The sequence below is a fragment of the Pseudorasbora parva genome, chromosome 20 (assembly GCF_024679245.1).
Source record: "Pseudorasbora parva isolate DD20220531a chromosome 20, ASM2467924v1, whole genome shotgun sequence".
Classification (NCBI taxonomy): domain Eukaryota; kingdom Metazoa; phylum Chordata; class Actinopteri; order Cypriniformes; family Gobionidae; genus Pseudorasbora; species Pseudorasbora parva.
In genome coordinates, this window is record NC_090191.1 from 19,370,026 (window position 1) to 19,385,285 (window position 15,260).

General features: G+C 36.3%; 1 protein-coding gene across 1 annotated transcript in view; it reads left to right on the forward strand.

Moving 5' to 3' along the window:
- cerk (ceramide kinase) overlaps window positions 1-15,260 on the forward strand; it is a 45,687-nt gene that overhangs the window by 11,985 nt on the left and 18,442 nt on the right. The window contains exons 2-7 of the mRNA XM_067428523.1: window positions 5,458-5,586; window positions 5,737-5,859; window positions 9,420-9,545; window positions 10,286-10,352; window positions 11,546-11,691; window positions 15,029-15,103. Coding sequence (XP_067284624.1) covers window positions 5,458-5,586; window positions 5,737-5,859; window positions 9,420-9,545; window positions 10,286-10,352; window positions 11,546-11,691; window positions 15,029-15,103 — 666 coding nt within the window. The remainder of the gene's footprint in view (window positions 1-5,457; window positions 5,587-5,736; window positions 5,860-9,419; window positions 9,546-10,285; window positions 10,353-11,545; window positions 11,692-15,028; window positions 15,104-15,260) is intronic.

The following is a 15,260-nucleotide window of genomic DNA, read 5'->3' on the forward strand; positions in this document are numbered from 1 at the left end:
CTGGGTTATACATTAACCTCCAGGTTTGGATTTTTTTCTGAAACTCACTCTCATTCAACGTGAAACATGCATATTTATGGGTTACACTTGGAATATCCAAGATATTTTCAGAAGAACATAATGGTCAATAGAGTAACCAAATTATATGCTTGACAAATAGTCCAGAAAGTGGGAACACAAACTTTCCAGACTACTCTGTAAAATGTTAATCAGTTAAAGTTTAAAACCATATGATACAAAAAGCAAATACAAGCAGTTTACCTGCTTTTAGAACGTAAATTAATACAATTTGTGTTTTTTTGTTTTGTTTCCCAAACTCATTTTGCTTATTATAAAACATAAATATATAATGTGATGCTTGTCCATCATAAGTTTGGCTAACACTACATGTAACTAAACCAACCCACAGCAACAGGTTGCTTAAAAACACACCAATAAAATTATTGCATATTGCTAATGATAAAGAATAAATGTTGCACAAACATAACCTTGCAATTGAAAATGAGTGTAGTGCATGCAAACACTGAACCTCCTCCAAACAGTGTCTTTTCATTTTCAAATGATATGTAAGATGAACTAACTAGGCATTTCATTTGATAATCATCAGGAATCCTGACATATGTGGTTGCTGTGAACTGTTGCTATAAAACATGAGAGTCTGCTAAAAATCTTTGGATGTTATCCTGCCTAAAAACTGGTTGGGTCTTTGACCTTTGGAGCATGTTTAAAAGCTGTCCCTGATGAAGAATCATAAGCTCCGCAGTCCAAACATAATCCAGTTTTTGAAATGGTTTCACCTATCTTTCTGTGGATACATAATACTGTATGCTGACTCTGAGGAGAACTTGAGAACTGGGTGACCTCCAGGACTAAGATCCATTACACAAAGCCGGCTTTTATTTAAAGGTCTTGATGGATGTTTTCCTCAGGGCCATGACACATATGAAATGAAGTTTCCACCCTGCTTAAGGTAGTTTAAGGCGCTAAAGGATTTCAAATGAACAGAGCTATTGCTCATGAGATGTTAGAGACATTAGTTGCCTAAACCATATTATTGTCATCAACACTTTTTTTTTTTTTTTTTTTTGCTGTTTTGTTTTCTTTTGGTTTTTAGTGTGTGTTTTGCTTTGTGTTGTGTTTTGCTTTTTTTGCATTGTGTTTAGCTGTTTGTTTTTTGTGTTTTGTTTCTTTATTGCATTGTATGCTTTTCTGTTTTGTTGTTTTTTTTGTTGTGTTTTTGCTGTTTTTTAGTTTTTAGTTGTTGTTTGTTTGCATTGTGTGTTTTGCTGGTTTTTGTTTTGCTTTTTTGCGTTGTTTTGCAGTTTTATTGCTTTTTTGTGTTGAGTTTTGTATTTTGTTGGTTTTTGCATTGTGTGTTTTGCTTTTTTGTTTTGTTTTGTGTTTTGCTTTTTTGCGTTGTGTTTTGTTGCTTTTTTGTTTTGCATTTTTCTTTTCATTTTGTGTTTTGCTTTTTTGTTTTTCTGTTTTGCTCTTTTGTTTTTTGCTTTTTTGCTTTTGTGTTTTGTTTTGCTTTTTATTTTGTTTTGTGTTTTGCTTTTCATTTTGTGTGTTTTGCTTTTTTGTTTTGTTTTTTTCTTTTCATTTTGTGTTTTGCTCTTTTGCTTTTTGCTCTTTTGCTTTGGTGTTTTGTTTTGCTTTTTATTTTGTTTTGTGTTTTGCTTTTCATTTTGTGTGTTTTGCTTTTTTGTTTTGTGTTTTGCTCTTTTGTTTTTTTGTTTTTTTTTGCTTTGCTTTTTATTTTGTTTTGTTTTTTTGCTTTTGTTTTGTGCATGTTTTTGTTGAGAACACAGCCTGATCACTTGACTTATATAACGATACAAATAACGTTTTTTTCTTACTCTTTGAACTGTTTTATTACCTTGGAGACATGGCATGTTGTTTTTTTCTCATTTGTTTTTACTTGGGAGATCTTCAGTTTGTCAGTGTGACTTGTATCAGCATTGGCTGTCTAGTGTGTGATGTACTTTGTCCATCTGCCATGTAATCTAACTCCTTTCACCATGAGTAGTAGAAACACAAAAGACATTATTTGTAGAAGGCCTTTTCATACTAAACAAATGTTTGGTTTTGCTAGAAAGGTCACGTTGGATGAATGAATGATATGTTATGCTGGTCAAACATTGTGCTTCAGAACGTTGCGAGAAGGGAATACACGCTTGGTACCAAACTCATATCTCCATGGTAATAGATGCCTGGGAGGATGCAAGTAATATTCCGCAACATGATCCGAAATCAAGATCCATAAGTAATGGTTATATACTATGATTGTTGTTTCAAACCATTGCCATAAAATTAAGGTTTCCACTAGCCTATAGTGCTATTAAACATGCAGCCCTCAAGACATTAATTTGTGGCTTGTGTGATTTCATTATTGTGCAATATCCAACTGCACTAATGCAATAATCACAGTTATGTTTTTGTGCCATATTAATAACAAACATGCCTGGGAGGTATAACTGCATGTGCCATGCAATGATAGAAATATGTAATTTGGAGATTTTTATCATGTACCGTAGTTATTTTTATCTTCCTGTATGACATTTTTGATCCCTAAATTTATTTATTTGCCTTTTATTCCCACTTGCCGTAAATTCTAACATGGCTGACATGGCATAAAACAATCAAGTAAATATATTTTCTGCATGATTTTAAAAGGTAATATAAAATGGGTAAAAAAATGACTGAGCAGAAATGCTTTAAAGTTGTGCTTTATCCACTAAATAATAATTTAGTGATTATTATTTAGGAGCAGCCTATGATGCCTAAAAATACTGTCTAGGTAGGTAGCTCACTAGGTTTTTGAATAGAACTATGCTGTTTGATTAAGCACATCAAACCTTATTTGACTGAACTGGGTTTGTGGAATCCTGTAGTTCTTCATGCCTACTGGTTAAGTGCGATGATGTTAGCCTCGTAATGTGTTTGGCAGAGAGAGAGAGAGCGATGTGATATAACAGTCAAGGACCACTGGAATGTCAACTATTGTCCAGTGGTATTTCCTACATCCCCTTCAAGTTGACTGCCTCAGTTTAACACAGTTTACTATAGTTAAAATGGAAATAAGAACACTCAGATTCAGAACATTATATGCAATCGGGTGTGCATCTGCATTGTTTGTTGATAATTAAACACAGGGTGTTTATGGGAGAATTGTAGTGGAAATGAATGAAATGAGCTGAATGGATTTTAAATGATCAAAGGAATGTATTTTGTGTTTGTTACAAAATTACAAAATGAATATTCATTCCATTTTCTCATAACCGAATTATGCTGTTGACTGCTTTCATCAAGCATTCAGTGCTAATGTGACCAGGCATTTATCTTGAAGAATTTCAAACTCTGTTTTGTGCCTTATTTGTGGAAGGTGGCAAATACTTTCCATACAAATACTTACTTCTTTTTTTTTTTCTTTTTTTTTTGGTCAGTGGATGCAAAAACATGGGCTGAAAACCAAGAATGCATGCAACAAGCATCTAGTGTCCCTTATGAACTCTATAACTCTATTCCAACACCTTTACATTTCAGGTTTTGCCTCATGAAGTATTCATGCATTATAAAATAACTCCCTAATGCAGGTATCATGAAACTTTTATCAGGTTGTTGTTTCCGTGTTATGATGAAGTTTATGGCTACATCTGGGCGTACGAGCGGTTTCATTGGGCTGTATAAAATGGAAATCCACTTGTTATGTCTCATGTAAATGTGTCATGAAGTTTTAATGAAGATAAATCATTACCCTTGCTTTATCTGGGTATTAAGTAAAGTTTCTGAAGCAATACTTTATTTTAATCCACATAACTCTCTGATCTTTTGAATAAGGTCAGACCTCATTAACTTCCTCTCTTGGGGGTTTTCTGGAAAGCATGTGTTATGTAACAACATGAGATTGACTCATTTTGGGCGCAAGCCGTCAGAATGCAAAAACCTCTTTTGCTTAGAGATATTTTCCATAGCAGAGACAGAAATGATGGAATCTGACATTTACATAGTGCCTTACTGCAAAGCAAACAAAATAAAGCCATCGACTTCACCAAAAAATCTCAACTCACATTTTGCAAAATGAAGTCTCTAAAGCATTTACAAATTCAGGCTTTATTAAAAAGAGAATCAAACACAGCAGAGGATTTTAGATTAATTCACTTATAATAATTACTGAAAGGCATCAATAAAGAGTTAAAAGTAACAATAAATGTTTATTCAGTGCATTGTTTAAAAAAAACTGCATTGATTTTAAAGTAATATGGCATAAATATGGCAACTCCGACTATCCATTGATATAGTTACCAAGTCAACAATAACTGAAAAATAATGTACAGTCTGATATACAGTCTGTTCAATGTTTTTTGACTCGATAATCAAAAATCAATAAATCATGAATCCAATCAATTATTTGTAAGTTCAAAGATTCACACATCAAATACTTATTTAAAATAGACTTTCACCCAATATTTATTAATGTTCTATTTTTCTTTCTTTTGCTTAAAAAACATGATATTGTTGGAATCAAATCAAATTAAAACAAAACTAAATAAATAATTAAGTCATTTGCAACTAACTGAAATAAGTTGCTGAAAAGTACTAAATGACTAAAAACTAAACTGAAATAACAATAAATTGAAGCTTAACAGAAATATAAAAAACTAGTAAAAATAAAAGCACACAACAAGATTTATAAAACTTAAACTAAAATTAAATTAATCAGTCACTTTAGTTAAAAAAAACAATTATTCAAACTTTTTTTCTGTAATTAATAGCGATTTAACAATTACCGTTTTTAATATATTTTTATACTGTAATAATTACACCGTTACTCTCTAAATTAAAACACTTATTTTAAATATGTTATCTAAAAGGTAGGACATAAACAGAACTTGATTATCAAGCACTGCATAAATTAAAATAAATTAATAAATTATTGATTTAACATAGTCAACCTTATTAAATCTACAAAAAAGATTCTGTCAAGATCAGTGAGTGGTTTTTCTCTTCATCTTTTGTTATTTGATTTACATTAATGCCTGACAGCAGCAGGTTTATTAGGCTACTGTCACTTTAAGACATGGATCGTGATCTGGTACATATCCGCTGTGCTATAATTTTTACGGTCATTTAAGACTTTGTTTAACTAATTTAAAATGGTGCCTAAAGCGGGAATTTTGGCATACTTTTGTGTCTTTTTGTCCGTTCAAGCACGAAAGAGAACTCAATTATGACAGCACTACTGAAAACCTAAAAATAAAAACGAATTGATAAATAAATAACACTGAATAGAGTCAAGTCTCACAGTAAACCTCTATTTGTATAAAGAATTGCAAGTTGCTTCCTATGCAGAGTCTAAATCTGTCACTTAAGAGGTTCCATTTTTGAGGTTCCATTTGCAATGTGTGATTTATTTATTTTATGGTATATGACCCAATGATCCTCTTCTATACACAGGAAGTCATTGTGTCCCCGTGTGTGAGATTATAGCCGTTCAGGAAAACGAAGACGACTCTCCCTGTAAAGACACTGGGAAATGGCAGAAGGTTCCTCAGAGCACAGCGGACTGCCAACACGCTTTCACAGGTACACCAGCCTGCCCCATGACAACAGGGGAAAACATAGATTAACTTTTATCTACTATGCTGTGAGTGTATTATCAGTAGGATTTTGACCATAAAGGTCACCTTTTTACCTTTGGAATAACATGGTATTCTTGTTTGTGTTTCTCTGCAGTGTTCTACATAGAGAGGACGAGGCAGCACTGCTGGCGGTGCAGCAATGTGACTTTCCATTGCTCTGAACATGCCTTGTGTATGCTCTGGGTCCAAACTATTAGGGAGCAACTTGGATTGTTGAGTGCGTTCCTATTATAACTAATTCTGGGGTTATTTTCAATTACAGAAATGTTAACTATTGTAAACTACACAAAAACTATAGCAAACAAAATAAGCTATTGTTATAGGTTTATGATTGTCTCACCACTTCACATGATAACGTTTGCGTTTATACTTTTGAAATTTGTAATACCCGTATTGTTCCGAATATAAGAAGACTCTGATTATGAGACTAAAAATTTTATTTGAACATTTTCATACATCATAGGTTCCATATAAAAAAATGTGTATTGAAAATATGGTAAATATATAACAATTAGGCTGTCCATGTCATAGTTTGAACCATGTAACCTACCAACATTTAGTAGAAGTGAAATTTGGGTACCTTCTTATGCTTTAAAATCACGCTAAGCAAGTTTGGTCACATTAGCAAGTCGTGCGTATATGAACGTCACGCGGCTCTTAGACGGAAATGTTTTGTTTTTTGTTTTTTTATACTTTGCATTTCTAATATTACACTCTGACACACCATATTTTCTTAGCACACTTGTTTTATACACTCTAAAAAATGCTGGGTTAAAAACAACCCAAGTTGGGTTGAAAATGCACCGACCCAACAATTGGGTTGTTTTAACCCAATGGTTGAGTTGTTCTTACCCAGCAATTGGGTTGTCTTAAGCAACATTTAACCCAACCACTGGGTTAAAACAACTCAACCACTGGGTTAAAACAACTCAACCATTGGGTTAAAACAACTCATTTGTTGGGTCGGTGCATTTTCAACCCAACTTGGGTTGTTTTTAACCCAGCATTTTTTAGAGTGTACATATTTGGTGCCACCTATTGTTGCAGGTGTATTATTATTGACATGTAAAACTCTAGACCCTGAATATAAGACAATCCTGTTTTTACAAATGAATTTCTAAGGGGAAAAAAACAGAATATATACAGTCCCTGACAAGTCTTGTCGCTTGTGTACAAATTGACCTAAAGTGCCGCTGAAATGTATTTCTAATCAAGATTTTTTTTTTACAAGAAATGGCTCATTTTAATCCCAGCAGCTTTTGTGATAATGTTTCAGTGAAAAACTAAACTTTCAAAAAGCATTCTAATATTCACAGCTTGGTAAAGCCCATTGAGTCAATTTTTGCAAAGACATAAGTGTTGTCACCTTGTAATATGAGCTTCATCTGTGACTAATAATGGATCAATTAGGTCTCAAGTGTGTATAAAAAGAACCCCAGTACACTAGACCTTCACATCAACTGCAACTAGACCTCTGCAAACATGCCTAAGATTCACCCTGAGACTAAAGTTTTGATTATCAAGAGGCTGAAGACCAGATCCACTGCTGATGTGGCAGACTCCTTCAATGTGTCTCAGCGTCAAGTACAGAGGATAAAAAAAAAGATTTGAAGAGACTGGAGACGTTTTTGACAAGCCCAGGTCAGGCAGACCCCGCAAGACAACTGCTCGAGAGGACCGTTTGTTAGCTCGAAAATCCAAGGCCAGCCCATTTTCCACTGCAGCAGAGCTCCACGAGACCTGGTCACCTGAAGTCCCTGTGTCAACCAGAACAGTTTGTCGGATTCTGTCTCTAAATGGCCTCCATGGTCGAATCAGTGCCCAGAAGCCAGCACTAAAAACAGTGTGGCATTTGCCAAGGCCCACAGCCTGCTAAAAGGATGGACGCAGGAAAAGTGGCAGAAGGTGGATTTTTCAAATGAATCTTCTGTTGAATTACACCACAGTCGACGCAAATATTGCAGGAGACCTACTGGTGCCCGAATGGATCCGAGATTCACCCAGAAAACAGTGAAGTTTGGTGGCGGAAAAATCATGGTCTGGGGTTACATCCAGTATGGGGGTGTGCGAGAGATCTGCAGGGTGGAAGGCAACATCAATAGTCTAAAATACCAAGAAATCTTAGCTACCTCTTATTCCCAACCATAAAAGAGGCCAAATTCTGCAGCAGGACGGCAGCAGGACGGTGCTCCATCGCATACTTCAATCTCTACATCAAAGTTCCTCAAGGCGAAGAAGATCAAGATGCTCCAGGATTGGCCAGCCCAGTCACCAGACATGAACATCATTGAGCATATGTGGGGTAGCATGAAAGAGGACGCATGGAAGACGAAACCAAAGAATATTGATGAACTCTGGGGGGCATGCAAGACTGCTTTCTTAGCTATTCCTGATGACTTCATCAATAAATTGTATGAATCCTTGCCAAACCGCATGGATGCAGTCCTTCAAGCTCATGGAAGTCATACAAGATATTAAATTTGGATCTCACAGCACCACAACTTAATTTGCTGACATATTTTTGTATTTGCAGTAAATTTGTTCAATTTCTGTATAGGAGACAAAACTTTTGTCTTGCCAAAATTTGACCTTTCTGTCTTGATTAAATGATAAATATTTTTTCTATGAAAATTATTTATTTCAGTGCAATAAACATCATTTGGGAGGGTTTTAGTTTTTCATATGAGCTATTTCTAACACCAATTAATTAATTAAATGTCAGGTTAATATCAGGTATTTCTAGAAAATAGATAAGCGACAAGACTTTTGTCAGGGACTGTATTGTGAACAATACAGTAGTTGATGTCCATTAGTGTAAACTGTAGACACGTTTTTTTTGTGTTTTTTTTGTTCATTTATAGACTCAACTATCGCCACACATCTGGTACTGTATATAATTATAGTATATGTAAATTATGGACACTAATTGCTTGTTGACCTTCATTTTGATTTTAATCCAACAAGATAGCAGGCATTTTTGTTAGTCCCTCTTTTTTTATTTAAAGGGTTAGTTCACCCAAAAAATTAAAATTCTGTCATTAATTACTCATAGCTTTGGAGCTTTATGAATGAGTGTATTAACTCATGATTCAGATAACGTATCAAACCTCCAAACTGCTGAAATCACGTGACTTTGGTGATCTGAACTGCTGATTCATAAAGCTCCCACGCTTTATGAAGCAGTGTTTTGAAATCGGACATACACTATATAAGTTGTTATTTGGGTTTTTTTGCGCACAAAAACTATTGTCACTTCATCAAATTATTGTAGAGCCACTGTAGTGCGATGGACTTTTTAACAACTTCTTTAGTACCTTTTATGGGTCTTGAGAGAGGAAATGTCATTGCTGCCAAAGGAGGCCTTTCTGAGCCATCGGATTTCAACAAACTATCTTGATTTGTGTTCCTGAAGATGAACAGAGGTCTTACAGGTGTCGAACGATATGTAGGGCAAGTAATTAATGACAGAATTTTTATTTTTGGGTGAACTAACCCTTTAAGCTTTAAGTAGCTTTAAGTAGTTCAGCTGTGTATTAAAAATCAGTTATGTTCTGATTTGCTGAATAACTAGATTTAAAATAACCCAAACTAAATAATTTTAACAAAAGTGTATTTTAAAGTTAGTTCTATGTACAAGTGCAGTTTTGGCCTTCTCTGTATTGTCGCGTCAGATGAAGTTTGTCAAAAGCAACTTAATGAAGAAGTTTTGACAGCCTAGAAAAGCTGTTGTCAAACAACAACTCATTTTTAATTCTCTGCCCGCCTCATATTCCACAGCCAATCGACCGAAGAGGTTGCTGGTGTACATCAACCCCTACGGAGGAAAACAACGCGGGAAGCAGATTTACGACCACAAAGTGGCCCCCATCTTTTCCCGGGCTTCCATTTCCACCGACGTGATTGGTGAGTGCCCGTCAGCTGCCTGCATTAACATTTAAATAAAAAATGAGCTTTTATGCTTCGCAAATAGATCTCCGTTGGCAAATGGCCCCACCTGCCAACCCGTCCCACGAATATGATTTTATTTACAACGCCATCTATCACCCGAGCTGGCCATAATGCAAACTGTGATAGTCGATGAACATAGGAATGCAGAGACATCCATTATTTATTAAGTTTGAGAGAGGAAGACCCTGGGTTGGTGTGAATATTGGCTGTTAGAGCTGAGGCTTACAGGCTTACTCAGCAGTTGCTGGAGGGTCTTCTTTTTACGACCATGCGAACATTTCGTAAATGGTAAAGTACATGTCTGGCTGGACAAATACCATTCAAACCAAATCATTAGAGGAGCCAAACAAGATGTTCTGCCGACGGTTTAATAAGCTCTATACATCACCTTTGGCATATATCATCAACATGATCCACAGGGCTCGGTCCTAGGCCCCATTCATTTTCAACACATCCCTCCGAGTTACGGTTTTACATCAGTGCTGATGGTAAAGAACCGGTAATGAAATGTACCAGGATTGTTTTTCTTCATGACTTCAGCTTCATCATTTGATGCAGCTGATTGATGGTCTCCATCAAGCCAGCAGAAAAATGCAATTTAACTGCCAGATGAACATAATGATGTTTCTCCCCCCTTTGCTCAGCCTCGCTGTCATCGTCCTGTTAACAATGGCTTTTCCCTTTTGTTTCTATAGTTACAGAGCGTGCAAATCATGCCAGGGACCACTTGAAGACAGAGGCTGATCTGAAGAAGTATGATGGGTGAGTGGGCATCCTGCTGGGAGATTGTGGTTGCTGTGCGGCGACTTTTAATTTGCCCAGCGAGGAAAGCGTCCTCTGCAGCAAAGCTCAGATTAACATTTGCACATCATTGCACATCGGTCTGGCACTGCGGCAGATGACGGCGGGCGGCTTGGGAAATGAGAACTTAAAGTATAAGTGGCCTTTGGTGATGACAACGTGGATGATGCTTCAAACTTAGGCCAAAGGCTAGATTCAGAAAACATCTCTTGACTGTTGTGTCTGGATCTTTTTCCTGTATTTTTTAACATACATTTCTGAAAACAGTTTAGACACAATTCACCTGTCAAGTGACAAATTGTAAAATACACTTTAGGGTACAGATACCATATCTGTTATTCTCACAAACAACAAGACTTCCGTCTTACTACTATTTCTACGGCTTAAGCCAGCTATTGTTGAGCATTTGTCAGCCCAGTTTTTGCTATGTGTTCCAACCGTCGGCACTAGTCGGACTCCATTGGCTGATTTTTGGCCGATTGAGCATCTTGAACTTGGCATTAGGCAGGCAGGAAGAAAGATCAATCTGATTGGCTGTTCAGATTAGCAAACCAGTGCACGAGAAGAAATTTTTAGGGCTGTAAAATCAATGAATCTCATCTAACATGAAAGTTTGTTTACATAGTCTGTGTGCGTGCGTGCGTGCGTGTGTGTGTGTGCATGTGAGACAGTTTGTGTGTTCGTATATATATATATATATATATATATATATATATATATATATATATATATATATATATATATATATATATATATACATCTTGTACTACATGATGTACATCTTGTACTAAGACCTACGGAAAATGAAAAGTTGCAATTTTCTAGGGCGATATGGCTAGTAGATTTTATTCTAATTGCTGCGTAATAATCAAGAAACTTTGCTGCTATACCATGGGTGCAGCAGGCGCAATGATACTACGCAGCGCGGTAGTCCCGGTATTTCGTTGAGACTTTTTTGGTGATCTGATTAAGACCAGCGATCCTCCTTTGACTAAATTTTCAGTCCCAAAAATGAAAACGATTACCTTTGTCTTCATTTTTATTTTTTTTGCAGAGCATTTCCCAATTTTGCAATATGGCCAGATTGAATTCATTTGCTTACATGAACTTTAAACGAAAACATGCAATGAAGTGATCCGTGCTTTTCTCTGCAGTGTGGTGTGTGTCGGAGGAGATGGCATGTTCAGCGAAATTATGCATGGCCTCGTCTCCCGTACGCAACAGGATGCAGGTGTAGACGAGAACTCCATGGAGGAGACCCTTGTTCCATGTGGACTTCGCGTCGGCATCATTCCTGCAGGTTAGTCTACACAGTAGTATTTTCAAATCCTGGTACTGAAGCATGGACCCAACACATTTTTTCACATGTACCTCATTTGACACCCAATTCAATTCATAAGTACTCCATTAACACGCTGATGAGTTGAATCAGGTGCATTGGGTAAAATAGGCATCCAAAAAGTAGGACTGGGAATCACCTGTCTACAATCACAAATCTCAGAGTCGATGCAGCCAGAACAGTCCTTCAGCATGAATTTCATTGCTTTTTCATGCACACCACTTCTTTGGCAGGGTTCCTGGAAATATCTGTTGCTCACGGTCCCATTACAGCGTTTTTGTTTTGAGATATTTCCAAGTCATTGTAAGTTTTACACCTGCTCATGGGCACAGCTGCATACTAGAGGAGAACGGCGGGAGATTATAGCTCTCTTTCAAAATCTAGTGAGCTGCCTAGAGAGCATGTTTCCGCATCATGGGTGCACTCCTGATATAAAGGATGTTCAAAAAATAGAAAGCAACAAATTCTAGTTGACCAAATTGTAGTGAGTCATTCACATGAAACATGTTGTTGCATTCTGTGTACACTATTTTGTGTGGGTCTATATATTTTTTCCAGCACCTTCCCTCAAATTCTGACTTTCATTCTGATTGACACCCTAAGGGCCTGTTTTCACAGTTTGTGAACCGGCTTGCTGAAGAGATACTCAGCTACTCATTTTTTTGGGGTCTAAAAAATCTGTGGCTATGCTTGTTGCATTATCGCTGTCATATCCAGTTGCTGGTAGCATCTAACATGCTCTTACACCTTTTTTTTTTACTGCTTTTGGAGAAATATAAAATATACATATGGGGTTTTAACAACCAGATGCATTCACACTTGTCCGCATCTCCTGAATTGGTTTGAGTGATCGGCTTTGAATCCTTCATGCGTGCTTTTCAGAGGGCATTTACACCTCGTCTTTTCAAACTCGGATTGCTATTCAATCAGAACGCTTGAAGTTACCAGGTGTAAACAGGCTCTACATGTACCTTTGTGGATCAGAACTGATGACTATATACACACTTTCCCAAAAATCTAATTGAGCGCAGACATTAATATGACCAGCCTTAAAGGGTTACTTCAGCGATTAGCATATGGCTTTGTATCAGTAGAAACCCTGGAGAATATTCAAATTATTGTGCTTTCCCCCCTCATATCTCCCTGAGACAAGAGATTTATGCATTTTATTTCTGGAAAAATTCCTCCTATGATGCAAAATGACGATTTTTGCATCATAGGAGGAATGTTTGCCCAGAGGCTAAAGACTACAGCCAGCAGAGGGAGCCATTTCCGCATGTTTTGTATCTGCGCATGGGGGATGGGAGATTACACTCAGCTTGCAGACAGGATCATTTAAACGGAGCTATGGTGAGCAATGTAAGTCTTTTAACTTCTCAAATTCATTTCTATGAAAGTTAAGCTTGCAAAGGCATGAACTGAAACGCGTGCCAGTCTGAACTCCTGTGTGAATGTATGCCGCGAATGTAGTCGCGATTACCTCAGCTCTCATCACTCGTGCAGTTAGTGCTCAGGGCTGTGACACTCGCGCGGTGACTCACTCATTATATTGAACAGACACGTTCAGTTTTTAATTGTAGTGTCTTCTCTAACTCAGTCACAATAATGAAGTTGGTGGTGTTGGGAATGGCCTCACAGGGCAGCGAAGCATTCTGGGAATTGTAGTCTTTCATCCCCATGGGACAAAAATACATTTTCTGTCTTTTCTCGGTCTAGAAGGCACCAAATTCAAAAATAATTTCACATTTCTACTGCATTGATGACCCAGTTTAAATACAGATTCATCTTCCCAGCGCTGAAGTACCCCTTTAACAAGCAAGAGACAGAACAAATAGACACCTTTAACTTTGGCAGCTATTGATAACTTAATGACTGTGGCTTATCGAATGGTGCTTTCTGATATTATTGTGTGCCATACAAACCTGACAATGTCGAACCCTTAAGAGTCCAAGTTGTTATCAGTCACATTTATCAGTGTGTGTGTAATTCTGTCCATTTATGGCCTTATCGCACATTGTCCAGACACCTGTCCTTTATCTTGTTACTTGTGACAACTGATCTGAACAACAGGGGAAGTTGAGACTAATCTTTGACTTCAATGTCTAATAGATGAAAGCAATATCATGTATCTGGCCATGTAGCATGGAAATATCGTTTCTTTTTTTAATGTGTACCCTTATTATTTTTTTGCATGTTTTTTTAGTTGTCACCATGGTGATAGCATCATTTTTTTTACATTTACAATTTTTTTTTTGACATGTTGACTCCATGTCTAATACTTAAAAGCATATATGTTATAGATTAAAACGCAATTTTGTTTTATACATGAAAGCATATGAAATCAAACCTAAAAGTATTGCCATGCTGTTTAAAACATGATAATAATCATAATACCCTTTTAGAATTTATAAAATAGCAATACTATGGTTTATGGAACGTATATTGTGATAATACAACGTATTGTTTAGTTTTTGTACATGAAATGTGATCAAATTGTTGTTGTTTTTTACATATACCATGGTAATACCAAAGTTTTTTATAACATTTTATATAATAATTTAATACATATAATTCCATGTCGCGTTTTCCTTGTGAACTTTTCTTGGTTTGATTATTTAAATAATTTAGTATCTTTTTAAAACATTGTGTTAATTGATTATATTGATCAGTCGCTTATATGATTTATTTCAATAACACATGACATTCAATATAAATATATTTTAAAATGTGTAACATTATTAAATAACATAAAAATAATATTTTAACATATACAATTCCATGGACATTTTCTTGTAATAATTTAATTGTAATACAATAGTGAAATATATATATGCAAAATTCTAAAACACTGTTTATTTATTCCACAACAGTGGAATTGTGAATGAATTAGTCTGCCACGTTTGCAGTGGGTGTGTTTTTAAACCTTTAACCTCACGCTTTAATATCAGCAATTTGAGGAAGAGGAATTAGATTAACAGACAGCATATATACGAGATAGAAAGAAGGCTGAACTCATCTGAAATCTCATCTCTCTATATAACAGCGCCCTGCAATGCTTCAGATACAATCATTTCAAGATCGAAAAACTTTCTTACTCTCGAATGGAGCAAAACCTCCATTGGCTTGTGATGTTTGGTTAGCGTTCACAATTGAAGGTTAGATTGCGGCTGCCCCCGTATGCCGACGAAATTGAAAATGAAAGTGTGATTTTCATACGTTAACCTTCAGAGTAAATTATGAGAGATAGATTTTAGGCCATTTCTGAACCCCTGACCCATGAAATGTGTTTTTGAAACAGGTTCGACTGACTGTATATGCTACGCCACAGTTGGCTCAAATGACCCTATCACCTCAGCACTCCACATTGTTGTCGGTAAGTGGGCATCTCCATATCTGTCTATGATGCAAATCTAGCTATGTATGCATGTTTATTCGAATTTCTATATAGCATTTGACAGCTAGGGCTGAGCAATATGACAGTATATATTGTGCAAGAGTAGAAATGTGTCAGCTGGTAGAGATTCTGCTAT